This window comes from Pipistrellus hanaki (genome assembly GCF_964339955.1).
Source record: "Pipistrellus hanaki genome assembly, chromosome: 17".
NCBI classification, from domain to species: domain Eukaryota; kingdom Metazoa; phylum Chordata; class Mammalia; order Chiroptera; family Vespertilionidae; genus Pipistrellus; species Pipistrellus hanaki.
In genome coordinates this window covers 10,787,140-10,810,269 of record NC_140519.1, presented here as the reverse complement: position 1 = coordinate 10,810,269, position 23,130 = coordinate 10,787,140, and the positions used below count along the sequence as shown (strand labels likewise).

General features: G+C 38.3%; 1 protein-coding gene across 2 annotated transcripts in view; it reads right to left on the bottom strand.

The window, feature by feature from the left end:
• The window catches only part of RB1CC1 (RB1 inducible coiled-coil 1), a 58,569-nt gene that overhangs the window by 34,251 nt on the left and 1,188 nt on the right, over positions 1-23,130 (bottom strand). For both annotated transcript variants that reach the window (XM_084864815.1, XM_084864816.1), the window contains exons 2-8: positions 10,758-10,864; positions 9,321-9,442; positions 7,907-8,033; positions 7,558-7,728; positions 6,329-6,531; positions 4,128-4,542; positions 1,629-1,799 (exon numbers count right to left, since the gene is read on the bottom strand). In XM_084864815.1, the coding sequence (XP_084720941.1) occupies positions 1,629-1,799; positions 4,128-4,542; positions 6,329-6,531; positions 7,558-7,728; positions 7,907-8,033; positions 9,321-9,391 (1,158 nt within the window). In that variant the 5' untranslated portion in view covers positions 9,392-9,442; positions 10,758-10,864. The remainder of the gene's footprint in view (positions 1-1,628; positions 1,800-4,127; positions 4,543-6,328; positions 6,532-7,557; positions 7,729-7,906; positions 8,034-9,320; positions 9,443-10,757; positions 10,865-23,130) is intronic.

The window sequence follows — 23,130 nt, the reverse complement described above, 5'->3', positions numbered from 1 at the left end:
AGACACTGTCTTATTTTCAGGAAAACAGGGTAGGTAAGATTTTATTATTTGGTAAGAAAAAACTTTTTCTTAGCTATCCTCACTCATTTATTTTCATAGGTGAACTTTACATCATTTTGTTAAGTAGGGAAGGAATTGTCCTTAGGCTATAAATTTAGACAGATGTGCCATAGGTAAAAGTATTCTTTTGTTCAAACCAGCCAAATGAAAGCCCAATAGCAAACACTTAAAAAATGTTCAGAGGTTATAATTATAATCTCTTGATGAGGTTATTACTAAGTATTTTTATTGTGTTAAATAAGGTTCTTTTCCTATTATATTTACTAGATAACACATTACGGAAGATTTCAAACTTGAACATCCATCTGACTGCCATACTTACTGTATAAAATGATTATCTTTCTAGGGATTTAACCATAATGATCAGCAAAGAACAGCAAATGTGTCTTCGAAATTTCTAGTAGTTCTCTCCATTTCATGTTATTCTAAACATCATGAACATATTCAAATTTAAATGATGTGTATTTAAAATTAAGTCAAAATAGTCTATATATAAAAAGACAATTTCAATAGTAATTTTATCTTACTTTATTTCGAAATGGAATATACTCTACTATGGTTATACTTTTCTGTAACTTAATTCATTTAAAAATAACATACTTGCTTATATCTCCTGTCAGTCTTAATAGGTTTTTAATTACTTTTTACTGAATCCAAGAAAAATATAGAATCCCCAAATCTAAATTTTGGACCATTAATAAAGGATTTCCTGACACCAAAACCACATTATTTGTAATATAGCACACTGAGAGAAAATACACCTGATTCAATCAAGACAGAAAGATCAGAAAAAAAGTGTGCCTGGGCAATGTTTCAGTTTTTAGGCTGTGCCTGAAGAAATGCTAATATAGCCCAACTGGCGTGGCTAAGTGGTTGAGCACTGACCTATGCCCAGTGAGGGCACATGCCTGGGTTGTAGGCATGTGTGGGGCATGCAGGAGGTAGCCGATGAATGATTCTCTCTCATCGTTGGTGTTTCTCTCCCTCCCCCCTCCCCCCCCTCTCGCCTCTCTTCCTCTCTGAAATCAATGAAAATATATTTTAAAAAAGAAATACAAGCCGGGACTGGTTTGGCTCAGTGGATAGAGCGTCGGCCTGGGAACTGAAAGGTCCCGGGTTCGATTCCGGTCAAGGGCATGTACCTTGGTTGCGGGCGCATCCCCAGTAGGGGGTGTGCAAGAGGCAGCTGGTCAATGTTTCTCTCTCATCGACGTTTCTAGCTCTCTATGTCTCTCCCTTTCTCTCTGTAAAATATCAATAAAATATATTTTAAAAAATAAATAAATAAATAAATAAATAAATAAATAAATAAAATAAAACTGTAATAGCCCCTACCACATGCCATAAGCAAACAAATTCTCTCTAGAAATCTGTAAGAAACAAGAGAAAATATTCATAGACACACAGGCACAGATAAAAGTGTTAACAGATATAGCCTTTAATTACTATATGCTTAATGTATTCAAAGATAATGGATAAGACTAGATGTTTTGGTAGATAATTTGGTAGAGGCTATATAAATAAAAAATAGTGTTTAGAGCTAAGATTAACAAAAAATATCAAATCACCTGAGCAAGTTCTTTCTGCTCATTCACCAGTCGGCCACAGCTAGCAATCATCTGATCCAGGGCATACAGCCGATCTTCGAGTCCTTTAATGGCTTTCATATTCTGATTATCAAGTTTGGCAATAGTTTGACGGCATTCTACTATAAATGGCCGAATAACCCTTGGATCAAGCTAAATGACAAGGACACATGAATAAATTGTCATCAAATAGCTTGATACAGCTTCAGAGAGAAAAATACAGTTATCTGATATTTTATTTTCAAAAGAAGGTCAAGAATAGGATAATTATGTTAATAAAACACAAGTACTATTGATTGTATGGAAATACATAATTTAGAATATAGCCCTAACCCAGTAGTCAGCAAACTCATTAGTCAACAGAGCCAAATATCAACAGTACAACAATTCAATTTCTTTTGAGAGCCAAATTTTTTAAACTTAAACTTCTTCTAACACCACTTCTTCAAAATAGACTTGTCCAGGCCGTGGTATTTTGTGGAAGAACCACACTCAGGGGGCCAAAGAGCTGCATGTGGCTCACCAGCCACAGTTTGCCGACCACAGCCCTAGCAGTTTGGCTCAACGTATATATCATCGTCCTACAGACTGAAGGGTCCCAGGCTCGATTCCGGCCAAGGACATACATGTACCCTGGCTGCAAGCTTGGTCCCAGGCCCTGGTCAGGGCATGTGCAAGAGGCAACCAATCAATGTGTCTCTCTCACATCAATGTTTCTCTCTTTTATCTCTTCCCCTCCCTTCTACTCTCTCTAAAAAAGTCAATGGAAAAAAATCCTTGGTGAGGCTTAACAACAGTAACAAAGAAGAATATGTTTCCAGGAATTATACATTTCAATCAATGCCACAAACTATTCAACTGTTACTATCCCAAATAAAATGTAATTTTCAAGGTCTAAAACACATTCTTTGGTCACTTATCTTATCAATCCCACTTCTCTCTAAAACATAACATCTTCAAATTTACTTCCCTCCTGGAGAGATCTCTGTTCTCAATCGCTTGCTCCTCCAGGAGCTGGATCAACTGCAGCCCGCCCTTTCCCAGGGAATACTTTACACGGGCAGGCTTTCTGTAGGCACTCTCCATAAAACCATTAGCCAAAGATCCCCAATGACCTTGTTTCAGTTGAGGCTCTTTTACATTAAGCACTTTTCCAAATTTTAAAGCTTTTGGCCTTACCTCAGGAGTTCCTTCACATACTTTTCTGGCTCCTTTTCCTTCTGAATCCATAAACACAGATAAACCCAAACACTCAGTGCTTATTGGGCCATTTTCACTCTTTTTTACATCACTTCAGCATAACATCTATAGAGCTAACTCCCAACCCTTTTTTAATCCCTGATCCTTATACATTTTCATCCTGTTTCTGCTTGTTAATATCTATGTATGAATATCAACTATGATATGTTCTATTACTAGTTCATTACATTTCCGATGGAAATCCCTAAATGGTTTCTTTCAACCCACAATGACATCCAAAAACACAGAATACAGTGAAGGGTTCTGTGATCTAATACCAATAATTCCTTCCAGACCTACCTTCTTTTGAAACTGAATTGCCTACTGTTTCCACATAAAACCCGTGTTTCTCTACTTCTGACCTTGGTTCACCTTGATGTACCGCCTCGCTTTTAAAGCCCATTGCTGCCTCTCTGTAAGGGTCACAGACAAACACTGCCTTCTTCATGGTGCATTCCATGACCTCTACAGTCAAAAGGACCTAAATCATTTGTTTTATGTGCAACTTCTGGTTCACAGATAATAGACAAAAGCAGTTAAAAACAAACCATTCTAATGTTATTATCAAGAATACAATCCTATCCTATATAATAAAAGCCCAGTGACCAAACAGCAGAAAGACCAGAATGACTGGTTGACCAGTCCCTATGACGCACACTGACCACCAGGGGGGCAGATGCTCGATGCAGAAGCTGCCCCCTGGTGGTCAGTGCACTTCCACAGTGGGAGCGTCATTTAGCTGACCCAGATAAGCAGCGCTCCCGCAGCCAGCCACACCCCCCACTAGTGCATGAATCCCATGTACCAGGCCTCGAGTGTAATTAATAAATTAACCATTTGTGACACCACAAAAAAGGAAACAGACATTATTTAAATATATGAACATCTTCTCACTTTTCTCAAGTTCATGGTAACTGAATCCAATGTACACACATTTCCAATCCAAAGTATTGTACAAACCAAAGACTAGCTGTAAATTATTAAGGTGATAAAGGCCTAAAAATGATGACTGAAATAGACTCAAATTTTCACAATTAAAACTATACATAGAATTAACTAATGAAGAATGTGTATACTTCATTCAATGTAAATCATCAATGTAAATAAAACCTATAAAAAACAAACTTCTTTTACTCTAAAAGTCATTATTTCTATTTTAACACAATACCCATTCTCCCACTTCATACTTAGTATAAATAATATAATTTCAATAATAAGAAATATCAAATTAACATTACTTACCCTGCTCATTGAATCAAAGCACTTCCTAACTAATGATTCCACGTCATTAGGTCTATCTTGAACATTTATCCAGTCTAACAAAGAAACATTAAAAAAGGGCAGATCTCTGTCTTCAGCATCTACTGAAGTTTCATCCTGCTGAGCAGTACTTTGACAAGTTTCCCCAATTTCAACATCTGTGGTATCTGGGGCTACATGTTCCACTGACTTGTGAAATGAGGTTAATAAGGATTTGTTAGTTGTCCTAGGCGTGTCAGGAGAAAGCACCAGTTCAGTGGAAGTTTTCATCTCAGCCTTTTCAGAGCCTTCATGTTCAGGTAAAGAATCCACTCTTCCCAAACATTCCCTGTAACTATGTCTGGTTAGGCACTCCAACAGGGGAATCTTGGCCATTACTGAAACCGCAGTTCCTAAACTTAAAATATAAAAGTTGTGTTAGGAAAATAATAGGATTACTCTAATTAGAGGTCAACATTTTGAAAGATTAGCATTTTATCATTACACAAATCTTACCGCCTTTCTATTATGTTATACATATGTAAAGCAACCTAGAAGGTATTCTTTAAATGAAACCTACCGTAGTTAGATGGAGAGGAAGGTATCAACACATTTAAATTCTAAAGTTTGTCAGTTCACATAAGTGAACACCTGGTTTTTATCAAACCTAAAATATAAGAAATTCAAACTAACAGACAAGATTTACCATAGTAGTCTCTTAGGATAATTTTTATCTTTAAGTCAATCAAGTATTTTTGACATACTGAAAGCACAGGATAAAATTAACAATCTTAATACAGATTAAGGTAACTCTTACATTCATCAGACCATGAAAATAAAATAGACATATGTTGTCATAAGCCATAGGTAAAAGATAAAATCTTGATGATGTGTCTTCTGTAAAAATATATGTAAAATGATTCCGGGTCCTACATTAAATTAACATATCTAAGCAACTCTCTAAAATTTAAACAGTTACTTGAAAAGGTTTTTATATAAAATTTTAAAAGATATTTCAAGTCTTAATTAATGATTCCCTTTCCTTCCCAAGATTTGTCCCATTGTCAACTTAAGGCCAAATCTTCTAAAGATTTAGGCCATAAAAACAGAAACTTTACTTTATTAAAGGTTCACTTGAATGAATGAATGAATGAATGAATGAAAAAAAAATCTCAATTCAAGGCAATAAAAATACTAAACACAAAAAAATGAAAGCATATATTTTTTTCTATGTAATAGAAAATATTGCTATATTTTCATTATAGCCCTTTTTAAAAAGAAGTAAAGGGTATCAGGTGTGCTTATATACAAAGAACCAGAAAACCATCTAAACTAGGGGTGTCGAACTCAATCAGAGAAGGGGCCAAAATCTAAAATCCAGCCTAAATCGCGGGCCAAATGGTTTACTGAACAGTCATAAACTGACAATGTCATAAACTGACAGCGGAGTGCAGTGATGACAGCGCGGTGCGGGCCACATTGAAAGGCCTGGCGGACTGGATTTGGCCCGCGGGCCTTGTGTTTGACACATGTGATCTAAACAGAGGTAGTACACACTGGCTTTTTTCCATCTTAGCAAGCCTAAAGCATATGGCCACATTTTAAAAGGAAATTACATTTTCCTTGATCGGTTAATGTTTTGAAATTTTTTCCATTTCCATTAGATATGTGTTGTTGTTGTTTTAATGTTACTTTTACTTTATTGGAAAGTTGTTAGCAAGATGAGAGGATGCAGATTCTTGGGTCAAAAGTATTTTAAGTCTTTTACATAAAGAAAACAACACAAGAACTAGAAATGTGGGAGAACTGTAAGTATGTGGTGAGGAAAACTGACCATTATTTTGGAGTCTGCAAAAGACATCATCGGCCAGCTGGTGTGGCTCAGTGCTTGAGTTCCACCTATGAACCAGGAGGTCATGGTTTGGTTCCTGGTCAGGCCACATACCCAGTTGCAGGCTTGACCCCCAGTAGGGAGCATGCAGGAGGCAGCCAATCAATTATTCTCATCACTGATATTCTAACTCTCCTTTTTTTTTTTTTTCCTCCTTCTCCCTTCCTCTCTAAAATCAACAAAAATGTTTCTTTTAAAAATTAAAATGGTATCATAAAATTCTCAAAAATGAATTTCGATCACTAAAAAAACCTACTGATACATTGCAAAGGTATTTTAAACATCTTATTATCCATTTTAATGGCACACATACTGAGTAAGTTTTAGCTTGATGTCTTCTATGGATTGCAGATAATTTGAATAAATATTTTCAAACTTGAAAAGTAGCTTTTGGTATGAATTTGAACAGTCCTCCAGATTGGCCATTATTGCAGCCCAGCCCTGGTGTTGAAGGTGTTCATCATGGACCAGACTTTCACAGAAGGAGCTAAGTTTCTTGGCAACTTCATACATTTCCTACATTAAAAAAAGAAAAAAGAAAAAAAAAAGTAATGTTTTCTGTGCACATATTTATATATGAATGCATTTTGAACACATTTTAAAGAAATTAGTTAATCTTGTGCCTGTTTATTATAATAGTGGAGGAAGAAAAACACCTAACTCATTGCTGCTGGAAGTATATACAGGTAAAGCATCTACTTAGGGCAACTCAGCAATCACTATCAAAAGTAAAATGGGTCCACGTGGTGTGGTTCAGTGGTAAGCCTCGACCTATGAACCAGAGGTCATGGTTTCATTCCAGGTCAGGGCACATGCACGGGTTGCCAGCTCAATCCCCAGTGTGGGGCATGCAGAAGGCAACCAATCAATGATATTCTCTCACTGATATTTCCTTCTCTCTCCCTCTCCTTTTCTCTCTGAAATCAATAAAAATATTTTTTAAAAAGAGCTTAGTCAAATAAAGAATAGCCAAAGGGTTTTTTTTATCAATACTATGAAATAAAATGCAAAGAACCTCAATGTCTATCATAAATAATTTGTACCAATACAATGAAATATTGTAGAAGCATAAGATAAAATATTTTTGTATGATGATACCGATATGGAAAAATCAACATACAGCATTAAATTTAAAAGGTAAGGGTATTGGATTCCTAAGTCAATATTCTTTTTTTCTAAGTTGATTATAGGGAGGGTATGAGGAAGAATAGAAAAGTGAAGAGAAGAGAGAGATGAGAAGAGAAAACATAGGAGAAACACTGACCCACAATCTAGGCATGTGCCCTAACAGGGAATCGAACTACCACCTTCTGGTGTTTGAGATGACACTCCAATCAACTAAGCCACATACCTTGCTATTTAGATTTGAATGCTTTAGAAGTAATAAATGTTAGAATGTTCACAAATGACTAATAATAATTCATGAAAATATTACCAAGTATATGTGTAAGACTTCATTTTGTTAAAAGCACCAGCTATTAATTTTTTAAGTTTTACTAGATGTAACTAAGTAAAACATCTCAAAATGTACTTATATCTTACCACTGCAAGCTGTGTTCTTGAAGCAACAGTGTGAAAAACTGCAGGCATCATTAGTGACTCTTCAACTTTTATTTCCATGTCATTTTCTGTTGAAAAGGTAGTTTTAGGAATAGCAGGTGGGAGTTCACATAAGATCATTTCTTTGTTAAAAAGAAAAATTGGATTTGTGTCCTATGAAAGTAAAAATGCAAAGAAAAAAAAACAACGCTGAAGTAAAATATTACAAACAGTGAACATGCACATTCCCTAATACATGAAGCAGGTAAGCCTTACTTCGGAACGCTGACTCCCCACGCCCTCTCTGAGGAAGCCGAAGCACGTCTGAGTAAAAGGGCTGCTGGACACCTACCGTCCCAGCACTGTAGGTGCACACTCTTCTGTCTGCAGCCATGCACTCTCCTCCATTGACCACCAGCACCTGGTGCTGAATAGCGATCTTGTATTTGCTATGAATAGCATGCTTAAGATCTGTAACACTAACAAAAAGGTAAAAAACCAGTTATTTACATTAGCCCCATGACAAATATGCTTATTATCAATGTAATACTATGTAAAAGTATCTAAATTTCTTATTTCTGGAATTGGAGTCAGAAATTTAATTTCATAATTAATTTAATAATTAATCTTAGGTGAATAAGTCAAGCCATGTGCCACATCTAAAAGTGAGTCTATGAAATAGAGACAGTAGACATTTATTTTTGTGCTCTTTATATAATGTAGCAAAGGAATATGCTCAGATTAGCATCAGGTCAGTAAAAATCCTCAGAGCATAGGATGAATGATAAAAACTCCACATCACATTACACAAGCATATATTAAATCTAAACATATGAAAATTATATCCTTTTCCTATCTTTTAAAAATAATTCCTTTATAGGTAAAATCATATTATATAAAACTAAAAAAAATTTTAAGTTAATAATTTTAGTTCCATTTTAAAACTAAGATTATTAATTCCATAAATTATAATACTTTCAGTGTCAAAATTCTATTTTGTTATCAAGTCTTTGCTATTTTGGCCACTATAAAAATATAAGCAGACTTAGAATACTGGGTGAGGCAAAAGTAGGTTTATAGTTATTCATATGAAAAATAACAAATAATAATAATACAAGAATAAACTTGTTTACTGTACTCACTACTGTAAACCTACTTTTGCCCCTCCCCTCCTTATTTGCTATTTCTATTCCCCATTGTTTGGCCTCAAAATATATTTTTCTTCCTCTGAGACTTCTCCCCATTTTTAAAAATATAAAGGACATTTATTAGTCAAATATTTGAAACCCCTGCATAGCTGGAAAATTATTAGACACATGATTTCCACTAATTTGGCTAAAAGTCAAATATTGCCTTTAATAATATGAGGGAATTTTTTTTAAATCACTAAAAAACATGGGATTGATACATGTTGCTTTATATAGCTAGTAACAATCCCCTTAGCAGAGTACTGTAAAATTTAGAATAGAAATCAGCTATGAAAACTTACTTCCAGTTGATAACTTGGGCTGAAATCAGTATGTTTGTGGGTGAGTTGTTTCTTGTAAATAATATAGTCACACAAATAGAATAAAGCACAACTTAATGATTTTAACTTTAGCATTTTTGAGAAAGATAATATGCTGAGAGGAAATATTGCATTTAAGACTTGTATTATCACTACTCTTATTTAACAAAGCAATAGTTTTCACAAATCAAATTGTTCCTATTAAGTTTTTTCATGTATAAAATGCAAAGCTGATGCAAACAAATGAAATAAAGCTCACGTTTGCACTGTAAGTTCAGTGTCAAATGTTAGGGTAGTCCCAGTGTTAACCAGAAATACATATAACTTCATGATGACGTCTCTGGATTCGGTGGGCTTATACCTCACACTCTGATATAGTTACTAAAAGAAAGAGATAAGAAAAGTGGTCAAATTTAAACACATACAAATACCATCACATAAAGCAAAGCACAACTGTACTAGATAAATAACACTACCACCCAATAACATAGATTTTTATGTTTAAAATGACTAACTGGACAATTTAGTAAACTTGCTGCCTAAAAACATAATAATGAGATGAATAAAATGCATAACTGTTTTACCATTAAAACATAATTTAAACAAAAAGGCCAGTGGTTTAAAAAGTTATATGTTAATGTCACACTGTTCTACATGCAAAATAAAACAAATAAAAATTAAAAATTTGATAAACATCTTTTTAACTCCACTTTTTCCTTATAACGATAAAGTTTTAAGATTAAACTTACAAAGAACAAGTAAAAATTGCCACTAACTTGCAAGTTAGGGAAATAAGTTAGTTCCAATTCCTTCTCCTGAGCTACCTGGGTTCCATCTGTACCATGAGTTAGAAATATTTCATGGAAGAAACTCGGACCTGCCCTAGCTGGTGTGGCTCAGTGGATAAAGCATCAGCCTGTGGACTAAAGGGTCCTAAGTTCAATTCAGATCAAGGGCACATGCCTGGGTAGTAGGCTTGATCTCCAGTGTGGGGAGAATCAATAATTCTCTCTCATCATTGCTATTTCTCTCTCCCTCTCCCTGTCCCTTCTCCTCTCTGAAATCAATAAAAATATATTTTGAAACAATAAAAATATTTTTTTAAAAGAAGAAAAAATAAATTCAGGCTCTAATAGTTTTATCACCTTGTGAACAGCAGAGTGTGAAAATCAGAATATTTAAAATAACTTTGCCACTATTTGAAGTCAAAATTTCATATATACATAAAACATCTATGAAATAAAGCAGGGTGGAGAACCTTTTTTCTGCCAAGGGACATTTGGATATTTATAACATCATTCCCGGACTATACAAAATTATCAACTTGAAAATTAGCCTGCTAACTAATTGAACACCCCTAATGCCTTGGCAGCACCAAACCAAATGGTTTCTTAGGCCTTGTGCAGCCCGCAGGCCAGATGTTCCCCGCCCCAGAAATAAAGGGACAGATTCAATGTTTAGCCACAGGAGGTAAAAAAAAAAAAAAAAAAAAAAAAAAAACCCTAAGGTTAATGAAAGATAACAATAAATTGCCACAAACTAATATCTTTATATTCTTTCCACATAGCCTCTACAGTGAAATTATCAGGAAAGAAAGAAAAGGCAAATAGGTTTTAAAATAAATGTATCCCAAATCATTATTCTAAATGCCTTAGATCTATTAAAAACTATTATAAAGGTAGGAACCGTGACTTACCGTCAGGCACTGTGAAAAGGACTACCACTTAAAAAGATTATAACTGGCTTATGTTTGCTTTGCTTGATATTGGCAACTGAATGGCATTACTGGTTAAACTCTGTGAACTGAAAAAGAAAAATTTCTGGATTACTATAAAGAAAAATAATTCAATATGTGATGACAATATACAGTTACTGTTCTCTTCCTTTTAAAATTACCTTCTGAAAGAGTAATCTCTACTCAGTCTTTTTCCTACCTGCACATTCACTGAAACCACATGTGACTTGGACCCATACCACTCCATTAAAAGATATCAAATAGCCGAAATCGGTTTGGCTCAGTGGATAGAGTGTAGGCCTGCGGACTGAAGGGTCCCAGGTTTGATTCCAGTCAAGGTCATGTACCTTGGTTGTGGGCACCCTCTCCAATATGGGACCCCTCAAGGGATGTTCAACTCCCTCCCCCTTGTCCTACTCTCAAGCACCACACTTCCTTTCACAGATTTAATCACAATATATAAGTATGTTCTCTGTCTTTTTATGCTTGCATATATTTTGATGTTTCTATTCATATTTCACACTTCTACTGAAAAGCAAGCTTCTTTAAAACAAGGACTGTGCATTCTTGAAAACTAGTTCTGAAACATATCTAAACAAAAATGAGTAATTCTATACTAGTAAAGGATCATTCTACATCCTTGTAAAGAATGTTAAGAAGTCACATGCTTGAGGGAAACCAAGATGGCAGCCTAGGTAAACACCTAAACTGCTGCCTCACACAATTTCAAAACTACAACTAAAAGACAAAACGTCTATCACCCAGAACCATGGGAAAGCTGGCTAATTGGAAGTTCTACAACTAGAAGGAAAAAAAAAGAGCATTGAGACATGCACAAGCGCTGAAAAGTGGAGGTAAGGAGGCACGCAGGTCAGGCTGGCAGCGGGTGACTGGGTGAGCTGCTTTTTCAACTGTTATACTACAGATTAGCACCAAATCTTTTAAATGAATATAACAAAGTGACTAGGAAGCCAACAGATTGAAGTAACAAATATAGTTGATTATCAGAGCCTCCAAGTAACAGAGCTAGATCCCCGGGTGAGTAACAATAAGCAAGGTCTTCTGCCAAAACTTTTTGCTAAAAGTCACTAAAACACCCTGGCTGGGTAACTCAGTTGTTTAGAATATCACCCTGATACACCAAGGGCATATATAAGAATCAACCAATGAATGAATGCATAAATAGGACAACAAATAGACATTTCTCTAATAAAAAAATAAATAAAATAAATTTAAGTCACTAAGTTTGAGTATTTCATACCAGACCATAACCAGTATATCCTCATTTATATTACTTGCCTTTCACTTAATAATCTAATCATCTTTCCACATTATTAGAGGCCCGGTGCACGAAATTCGGTGTGTGTGTGTGTGTGTGTGTGTGTGTGTGTATGTCCCCAGCCCAGCCTGCACCCTCTCCAATCTGGGACCCCTCGAGAGCAGTTGAACATCCCTCTCATAATCCAGGATGCTGACTCCCAACTGCTCACATGCCTGCCTGCCTGCCTGCCTGATTGCCCCAAACCACTTCTACCTGCCAGCCTGATCACTCCCTAACCACTCCCCTGCCAGCCTGATCAATGCCTAACTGCTCCCCTGAAGGCCTGGTTGTCATCGTTCCCCCACACACACACACACAACTACCCTCCTCTGCAGACCTCCCCTGCTGGCCCAGTAACCCCCAACTGTCCTCCTCTGCCAGCCCGGTCACCCCTAACTGCCCTCCCCTGCAAGCCTGATTGCCTCCAACTGCCCTCCCTTTCAGGCCTGGTCCCTCCCAACTGCCTCCCCTGCTGGCCTGATCAACCACAACTGTCCTCCCCTGCTGGCCATCTTGTGGCAGCCATCTTGTATCCACATGGGGGCAGCCATCTTTGACCACCTAAGAGCAGCTATCTTGTGTGTTGGATTGATAGTCAATTTGCATATTACCTCTTTATTATGTAGGATGCTTCATAAATATTAATATCGATGGCCAAAAACATTCCAACTTGTGAATTCAACATAACTTAATACTTACTATCTCACAGATACACTTTTTTTCTTATGCTTATGATTATTTTCATAAAGTAGATTTATAGAAGTAAAACTGCTGGATCAAAAAATTCAAATATTTTAAGGCTATTAAGAGACTGATTCCTTTATCAACTTATACTCCTCAGGCAATATATTTAGTCAACCAGTTGACTATATCCTTTTAATATCATATTTTTACGTTTGCTAATATTTATTTTATATTTAAAAACTGCCTTTGATTATTACTGAGTTGTAATTGTATTCATTCCCAAATTGCCTATTGTATATCATGCACTATATTAGAGATAGATTGTAATCCTATAATAAAAACCTAATATGCAAATAGACCAAACAGCAGAATGACCAGTCGCTATGACACGCACTGACCACAGGAGCTGTCCCCTGGTAGTCAGTGCACTCCCACAGGGGGAGCACCGCTCAGCCAGAAGCCGGCACACAGCTGGCAAGTGCAACTGTGGTGGCAGGAGCCTCTCCCACCTCTACGCAGCACTAAGGAGCAGCGAGCTGAGCACTAAGGAGCAGTAAGCACGTGGGCAGTAAGGACAGAGAGGTCCCGGACTGTGAAAGGGCACAGGCTAGGCTGAGGAAACCCCTCCCCCAGTGCACAAATTTCGTGCACCGGGCCTCTAGTAGTATACACTGAGTGGCCAGATTATGATGATCTCTGAACGCATAATAATCTGGCCACTCGGGGTATGTGTGTGTGTGTGTGTGTGTGTGTGTGTGTGTGTGTAGTAGAGGCCTGGTGCATGAATTTGTGCATGGATGGGGTCAGACCAACCCAGCCAGGGGGAGGGGACATGGGCAGTTGGCTGCCCTGCCTGCTGGTTGAACTCCTCATTGAGGGGACAATTTGCATATTAGCCTTTTATTAGATATACATTGAGTGGCCAGATTATTATGCGTTCAGAGATCATAATAATCTGGCCACTCAGATATATAATCAATAGTCCCAAGGCTACTATGAACTCAAATTACCAGGAAGAATGAAGTCCCTATCTTCAGGGTTAGCTTATAAATTAAAGAGGACAACATATATATGGCACCCTTCACAATGCCTAATAGAAGCACTCAATAAAATGTATTCAATAAACACAATCTGTACATTCATGTGCTAAGGACTATAAATATAAAAATAACGGGGGAAGTTGTGATATCTGCAGTCAGGAAAAGTAGGCATATAAACACGATACTTTCTAAAGAAGTGTACAGAGAGGAAAATATACAAGGCCCTTGTACTGACAAGAGTAGCCAGAGGGTGCATCACCAGAAAGAGCTTGCAGATCTGAGAAGCTGGCAAGAGAGGAAGCTAGCCAGATAAGCAGGGAGTCACCTGACTGTACTCAATAAAGGCTTGATGAGTGAAGGATTAAATAGATTGGTTAAAAGGAAGTCATTTTTATTTTTTTTTTTAAGGATTAGGCAAGTAAAAGGATGCTAACTTAACACAGAAGGAATACTAGTGACTAATTAATCTATTCATCCAAATTGAACAAACACTTATTTAGCTTATATGCCAGGACTGGGTATTCTGTTAACAAAACAGACATGATCTTTGCCCTGATGGAGTTCAGTCTTGAAGGAGAAAAGGGCATTAAAAAAAAAATGTAATTAATGCCATGAAAGAAGACTGGGCATGAAGGAGGTTCTCCTTTATATCTGGCTGATCAAAATAGGCTTCTATGTGGGTTATGGTCAAATGGAGTCATACGGGATGAGAAAAGACTGTCCTGCAAAGGTGGAATAAAGTAGTACAAGAAGGCACATTTCTGTAATACTAAACAATTAATAATCACTATATTATTCTAAGTGTTTTCTTGTTTCCTTTTAGTTTACCTCTCTTGCCTTGATATAATTTCACACTTAGAGAAAAGTTATAATACAGAGAACTTCCTTGTATCTTCTACCCAGATTCACCAACTGTGTACATTGTGCACCATTTGCTTTATCATTTCAGCCACTTTGTGCCCCATACATCTACATATTTCCCCTGAACTACTTGAAAGCAATTTGCAGATAGATAGATGTCTCTTTATCCATAAATACTTGGAATATGTGTTTACTAACAGCCAGGATTTTCTCATATATGGCCAAAGTAGACTATCCAATCATTAAATTTAACAATGATGCAACATTATTATCTAACTAGAGGCCCAATGCACGAAATTCGCACAAGAGTAGGCCTTCCTTTCCCCCGCTGCCAGCACCAGCTTCCTCTGGACCTGGGACCCAGGCTTCCTTCCAGCTGCCAGCTCCCAGGATCCGGGCGTCCCTCACAGAGAGAGGCCCTGCCCACCCGCCACAGCCCACTGGTCGGTGGCCTGGGCCTCCTTCTTTGGAGCGATTGTGGACACACACACACCCCCAATTGATCGCCCTGCTGGCCAGTGGCCTGAGACTCCCTCTGTGGGGCGATGGCCAGGCCCCAACCATCGCATCGCACCCACCCTGGCTAGCCTGGCACCAGTGGGTGTCACAGCATGGTCCCAGGTGGTCATCCGGATGGTAACCACCATTCAGTCGATTTGCATATTACGCCTTTATTATATAGGATTCACAGTCCATAGGCAAATTATTATACCAATGATATCTTTTACAGTGTCTCCCCCCGCCCCCAATCCAGGGACCAATTCAGTATCATATATTGCATTTAGTTGTAAAATATATTCACTCGCCTTCATTCTGGAACAGTCTATCAATCTTTCTTTTTCTTTTCATGATCTGGGGCAATAATGCTCTCAATCCAGAGGCTTTAGAAATTATTAGAGAATAAGCCGGCACCGGTTTGGCTCAGTGGATAGAGCGTCAGCCTGCGGACTAAAAGGTACCGGGTTCGATTCCGGTCAAGGACATGTACCTTGGTTGCGGGCACATCCCCAGTAGGGGGTGTGCAAGAGGCAGCTGGTCGATGATTCTCTCTCATCAACATTTCTAACTCTCTATCCCTCTCTCTTCCTCTCTGTGAAAAATCAATAAAATATATTTTTTTTTAAAAAAAGAAATTATTAGAGTGTAAAAATGACCTAAGTGCCATTCCCCTGTTCCATAATACTTACAATAAATAAAGGAAAGTGATAAGCTGTGCAGCTACTGTGTGCATTTATTCAAACAAACATCTCTTCGTCTGATGTTGACTATAAGAAACAGCTCGCCCTAGCCGGTTTGGCTCAGTGGATAGAGGGTTAGCCTGCGGGTTCAATTCCAGTCAAGGGAACATGCCCGGTTGCGGCCTGATCCCCAGTGGGGCATGCAGGAGGCAGCCAATCAATGATTCTCTCTCATCATTGATGATTCTCTCTCTCTCTCTCCCTCTCTTCATCTCTGAAATCAATATAGATATATTTTTAAAAAGAACAGAAACAGACCCTGAACATACTGCCCTAGAAGAGTGGATCCAGCTCAGAGAGCAAGACAATCATCCTCATCCGCAGACCCCATTCTGGCCTCCAATGTGATGTCCCAGTGGAGATCTGCTTCCCCACTCTCCTCATCTTCACCACTAGTCATTTACATTTAGTTCTCCAGTTCTTTTCTTTTAATCCTTGCCTGAGGATACGTATTCATGGATTTTTAGAGAGAGGGGAAAGGAAAGGGATACAGAAACATCCATGTGCGAGAGAAACATGATCAGCTGCCTCCCATGAGGGCCTGGACCAGGAATGGAAAGGCACAACCCGGATATGTGCCCTGTCCAGGAACTGAACCCACAACCTTCCAGTGAAAAGGATGGCACTCCACCCAAGTGAGCCTAGCCAGGGCTCCGTCTGTTACTTTATGTATACATAAAATAGAGAACAGAATGTGAAAAGAACATGAGTTTTGGAACCAGAAGATCTGTTAATTCAAGCCCTGCTCCCACTATTTGATTTTGTGACCCTGACTGGCCTTATTTAACAAAATTACCGTATTTTTCAGACCATAAGATGCACCAGTTTTTAGAGAAGGGAAATGAAGAAAAAAAGATTCTGAAACAAATAGTGTCCTAAAATATTTTATGTGCATTAAAACCCAACATCACAGTCATAAACACATGTAATCAACCCTGTAAAGTAAACAGCAGCATTTAGAACCATTTTAGAGCCGGGCAAGTAAAAAAACTTTTTTTTTTTACAGTATATGTGTAGGCTATATTTGGACCATAAGACGCAGGGACTTTTTCCCCCCACTTCTGGGGGGGGAAAAGTGCGTCTTATGGTCCAAAAAATACGGTACTTTGATTACAAAAAAGAAAGAAACTATCTGTATCACATAAGCTTATTGTGAGGAAATAAAGAAACATCTACACATATATGGAAGAGCAATGCAAACTAACGTGCAATATAAACATCAGTTACTATTAACTAATCCAGATCAGTGTCCTGAACTCAGCGATGCTAAATATCTCCAAGTAAAAGTTATTCTGTTACTTCAAACTCATGTCCCAATTTCAATTCAGTGCTTTTCCTTTAAAATTATTCCCTAACTTCTTTTGTCAACAAAACCTATCATTCTCTTTTTACTCAAAACTTGTTATTTCTATTTAAATCCTACCCAGTTTTTTCCTTCATAATCCAACCCCTCATTTTCAAATGACATTACCCTTGTTAGAGCCTGCACATGCCTTTAAGCCTCCAGCCTTCTGCAGCCCTTCCTGAGCACGTCTACCATACAACCACGGAGTCAGGCTGCTTCCTCCGCAGGTCCCTCCCCCAGAGCCTCACTGCTGCCCACAGAGGCCACAAACCAATGGCATGCCCTGCTCTATTGCTTGTTTCGTTGCAGCTATCTTCCTGACCTCAGTTCAGTACCCAGATGGTTTCACTTAATTTCATTATCTGCTTGCCCCTTGAAGCAAGTAAATTTGTCATCTCTGGCATCAAACTAGATTAGCATTATAATGGCAGATTTGGGGGCAAGTCTAATCTCTCCCAATGAGGTTCAGCTAACCTTTACACAGCAGATCACCATCTATAAACTGAAATATTACCTTTTACAGAATGGATAAGAGGAATAGAAATAATGTACTTCAGATTCATTCACAACGCAAAGAAAAATGTAACACTTTCAAAATGGTAGCAATTATAACCTTAACGCCAACATTCAAGGACTTAATAATTAACCCCAGTTTATATTTCTGGAAGTTTTCTCCAACCACTCCACCACAAAAGCCTATACTTCCATTTTACAAAATCCTGCCAGATAAAATCTCCACCATTTCTACTTATCTAAACTTTATTCATCCCAAATGGTCCTATTAGCACTTCTGGGAAGTCTTCCCTAATCACAGGCGGTGGCCCACAGCATTCTCCCCACTTCCCAACTTACAGCTCTTAACCAACCACAGAGGTAATATCAGTTATGTGGGGAGGGGAGGAGATTTCACATCAAAGTGATACCAATGTCATAACCTGCTTATTAATTAACAGGAAAGGAGTAAAGGGAAGGCCAGATAATACCGGCATGCCATTTGTACAGCTTTGCCAGAAAGCTGCAATGTAACACTCCCCAAGCATGTTCTCCTCGGATTGCTGGAGGAAGAGGCGGGACAATAGACGCATGCCCAGTGAGGTCTAGGTCAGCGTTTTTCAACCGCTGTTCCGCGGCACACTAGTGTGCCGCGAGATGTTGCCTGGTGTGCCGTAGGTGCAGACAAGACAAGAATTTTATAATTTTTCACTATTTTGTTTACTTAATATTTCATAATAAAGTAATTATAAAATACTTTCTTTGTGTTTATTTGATTCCTATTCAAGAGAATTACTTTATATATAGTCAATGTAGGCACAGAGTTAAATTTTTTAACATTTTCTAATGGTGGTGTGCCTCGTGATTTTTTTCATGAAACAAGTGTGCCTTTGCCCAAAAAAGGTTCAAAAACACTGGTCTAGGTGATAGAGAAAAGGTGATTACCTATCAGTCACACCTGGAGCAGGGCATGGGCCAGAACAGACATGGGCACTGCAAGGGTGGAAAATCTGAGATACATAAGCTCCTGAACAAACAAAGTTTGCTCCTTGGCCCTCTTGCACTCCTGGCTCTGCTGTTGCAGGGAGCACGCTCCCACGGCCATGTGGGACCAGACTCAATGTCACCATGGAACGGAAACTGGACAGTTGCTTTGCTTCAAGCGCTGCTGAAGCCCCAGCTGCACGTTTCCCAGCACTGATTTAAGGGATACGGCACTTTGGAAACGGAGGGATATAATTTCGCACAAATACACCTTTCTACCACATCCCATGCTCCCATATCATAAGAACCAGACCTCCAGCTCCCAGTGGGAAAGGACAACCCACTCGGCCAGCAATGGAGAAATCCCCCCTGTGCAATCTTCCAATAACAAAAGGACATTTGTCCCTCAAGGATCCTTCCCAAACATACAGGGGTTACAATGGACATAAGGAAAAGAACGAGAAAGCATCTCTTATGCTCATTAAAAAAAAATGTCTAACCAATTTACTAATTGGAAAATAATTTACAATTTCCTCTTTGAAAGATTACCACCAATTAAATAGGTCATTCCATCTTACTGTGAGATAATCTAACATATTCAAATTTTAGAATTAGCTTCTTTATATGGGAGAACAAAGGGAAAAATTCCCAGTGACATTTTCTAACACCCACAAACTGTCTTTTTTAATGTATTTTTATTGATTTCAGAGAGAAAGGGTGGGGGGAGAGGGAGGGAGGGAAGGAGAGACAAAGAGAGAGGGAGGGAGGGAGGGAGAGGGAGAGAGAGAAGCATTAATGATGAGAATCATTGATTGGCTGCCTCCTGCACGCCCCCTATTGGAGACGGAGCCCACAACCTGAATTGGCTGGCCAACACATTCAGTCTTAGGCAGAGTATTCCCCCAAAGAGAACCTTTCCATAGAGGTTCGGAGCCTGATGAATGAATGTCTTGCCTACAACTAAACAAACTCTGACCCTCTCCCTTCCTCTCTGTGGAAAATCAATAAAATATATATTTTTTTAAAAATATATCTTTATATAAGAACAGCACCAAAAGAATGGCAATAACAGGAATAACTTTTAATAGTTTAAAGTGTGTCCAGAGTTTTTTCCTATGTATACAGGAAATACTCGTGTATACAAAGACAGTTCGGTTTTATAAAAGTGAAATAACATCATACATACCACTATACAACTTATTTGATGTCTGACATTCATAAAATTATGTATAATACTCAATAAAGATCATTTAAATTTGGAAATGTTAATAAGTAAGCAATCTAAAAAAAAGTTATCCCAATTAAGAATATCATCAGACATATATATATATATATGTGTGTGTGTGTGTGTGTGTGTGTGTATATATATAATTTCAACAGATAATCTGAATAATTACTAACCAAATGGGTGGAGGGCAATGGGAAGAATAAAAATAAAAAAATAAAGAGAAACAGTGACTTATCCATGTCCTATCATTCTTTTTCTTTTCCTAGAAATACCCTATTCCGTAAAAGCCCAAATGCCTTCAGTATATTTTCTCAAATTTCCAAGAATGCTCAATTATAATTATTTTTATACAGAGCTCCAATTTTCTTTTATAAGGCAAGAATACTTCCTTAAATATTCTTATATGTCTCACCGTAATTGGTTCAATAGTCTGTGATAAGTAAATAACTGTAGGAATGAATGTGTGTGGAAAGGAACTGCTAGATTTTTCACAAGTTTTTGAACCAGTATTTTCGGTAGTACACAAGAAAAGCATAATTGGGGTTGGTGAATATAAGTTGCAAAATAAATAAATAAATAAATAAAATAAAAATTAATAAGTTATACACATTTGCAATGTAAAGCATCTAGCAGGTGCTTCAATATTGGCTGAAAGCGAGAAATTCTCAAACTCAGAAGCCAAAGACAGCTCTTCTCAAAATTACATAATAACCATTTGGTTAAGTGTGGTTTTACAAGAACAAAGGTCTTGTGTCCTCTGCCCTTTTGGACTTTATGAATTTGATTTACTAAAAAGTCAATCTGTTAGGCATTCCAACTTTGTGCTTGTTAGCAAGTGTCAGAAAAATTTTCTCAAAAGACAAGAATACCACCTCCATTGTCCTTCCTGTTTTCCAATAACAGCGTATGAGAATTCGGCCAATAGAGAGATGCAAAATAAAACCACAATGAGGTTATCACCTCACACCCATCAGAATGGCTACCATCAACAAACCAACAAATGACAAGTGCTGGCAAGGATATGGAGAAGAGGGAACTGTAGTGCACTGCTGGTTGGGAATGCAGACTGCTGCAGCCATTATGGAAACAGGATGGAGTTTCCTCACAAAATTAAATATGGCTGAAAACGGTTTGGCTCAATAGATAAGAGCGTCAGCCTGCAGACTGAAGGGTCCTGGGTTTGATTCCGGTCAAGGGCATGTATCTTGGTTGCGGGCGCATCCCCAGTGGGAGGTGGGAGGGGGCGTGCAAGAGGCAGCTGGTCGATGACTCCCATCGAAGTTTCTAACTATCTCCCTTCCTCTCTGTAAAAAAAAAATCAATAATATATATATATATATTTTTTTTTTTTAAATTCAATATGGCCAAAACCGGTTTGGCTCAGTGGATAGAGCGTCAGCCTGAGGACTGAAGGGTCCCTGGTTCGATTCTGGTCAAGGGCATGTACCGTGGTTGCGGGCATGTCCCCAGTGGGGGGTGTACAAGAGGCAGCTGATCGATAATTATCTCTCATCGTTATTTCTAGCTCTCTGTCCCTCTCTCTTCCTCTCTGTAAAAAAATCAATAAAATATATTAAATAATAATAATAATATTTTAAAAAATTAAATATGGAACTGCCATTTGACCCACTGATCCGACTTCTGGGACTATATACTAAGAAACCCAAAACACCAATCAGAAAGAATATATGCAGCCTATGCTCATAGCAGCACAATTTACAATAGCTACGATCTGGAAACAACCCAAGGGCCCATCAGTAGATGAGTGGATAAAAAAGCTGTGGTACATTTACTAATACACTACGGAATACTATGCAGCAGGAAAAAAGGAGCTCTGACTCTTTGAGACAACACGGAGGGGCCTAGAGAGGGTCATACTAAGGGAAATAAATCAAAGACAAGAATCACATGATCTCACTCATATGTGGAATCTAAGTAACAGAATAAACTGATGAATGAGTGGATCCAGAGACATGGACGCATGGAACAGAGTGCGGGACCTCAGAAAGAAAGCAGGGAAGGGTGGGTGGGTGGGAGGTAATCAGCTAAAGACCTTGTGTTCATATAGGCATACCCCATGGGCACAGACAATAGGGTGGTGAAGGCCTGGGGCCAGGGGTGGGGATGAGCTGGAGGGGATTAATGGGGGGAAGGGGACATATGTAGTACTTTCAACAATAAAGATTTTTTAAATTAAATTTTAAAAAAAGAATTAGACCAATAACTCATCCTAATGTAAACTACAATAGCATAAAAGATTCAAAGTACCGGTAGACTAAATAAAATTACTTTTAAAAAGTGGTCTGAGTCCAATTAACAAACATTTATCAACATCTAGGATTTAAAACACTATGTGACCCTGCAGGTTTAGCCCAGTGGACAGGGTGGGCCCACAGTCCTGGTTCCGTGCCTGGTAAGGCACGTGCCTGTTGCGGGGGTTAGAGCCCTGGCCAGCTTCACAGGAGGCAACCCATCAATGTCTCTCTCACACCCAGGTTTCTCTCTCTCCATCTCTCCTCCTCCCTTCCACTCTCTCTAAAACAACCGACGGGAAAATATCCTCAGGTGAGGATTAACAAAACAAAACAAACAAAAAAAAACTAAAATAAAATCATGACGTAAATATTTCTGAGAAAATATGTTCATTCAGTCCACCTTCTGTCACAATGAATAACAGAAAGCATAGTATCTTCACATCCTTAGCAATGGTCTACTTACAGATCAAATAACCTCTCAAAAATTACATCCACCACCTTACTCGGCGGGCCTTCTGCTTCTCATAGTACTAATTATCAGCATGGGAAGGAGGACCCTATTTGTATCAAACAGCGAAATACAATAAGGAAATTCTCCACTGAACCCAGAGTTGTGCTGTTAAATTAAAAATAGTGGCCTTAAAGGCTATCCCTGGGATAAACCATTCAAGCACCATGTACACACACACACACACACACACACTGGAAACTATGCAATAAAGTGGTCAGCAGCACAGACACATTTTCACAGGGCCCAAATCACAGCCCCACGCCTGGCAGACGGAGGGCGAACATTCCCATCTAGCTTAATGTCTTGTGGGAGTAACGTGACTCTACCAGGAGTAAGCACATCAGTCCTCCCGGCACTCAGGCCCACATTCATCAC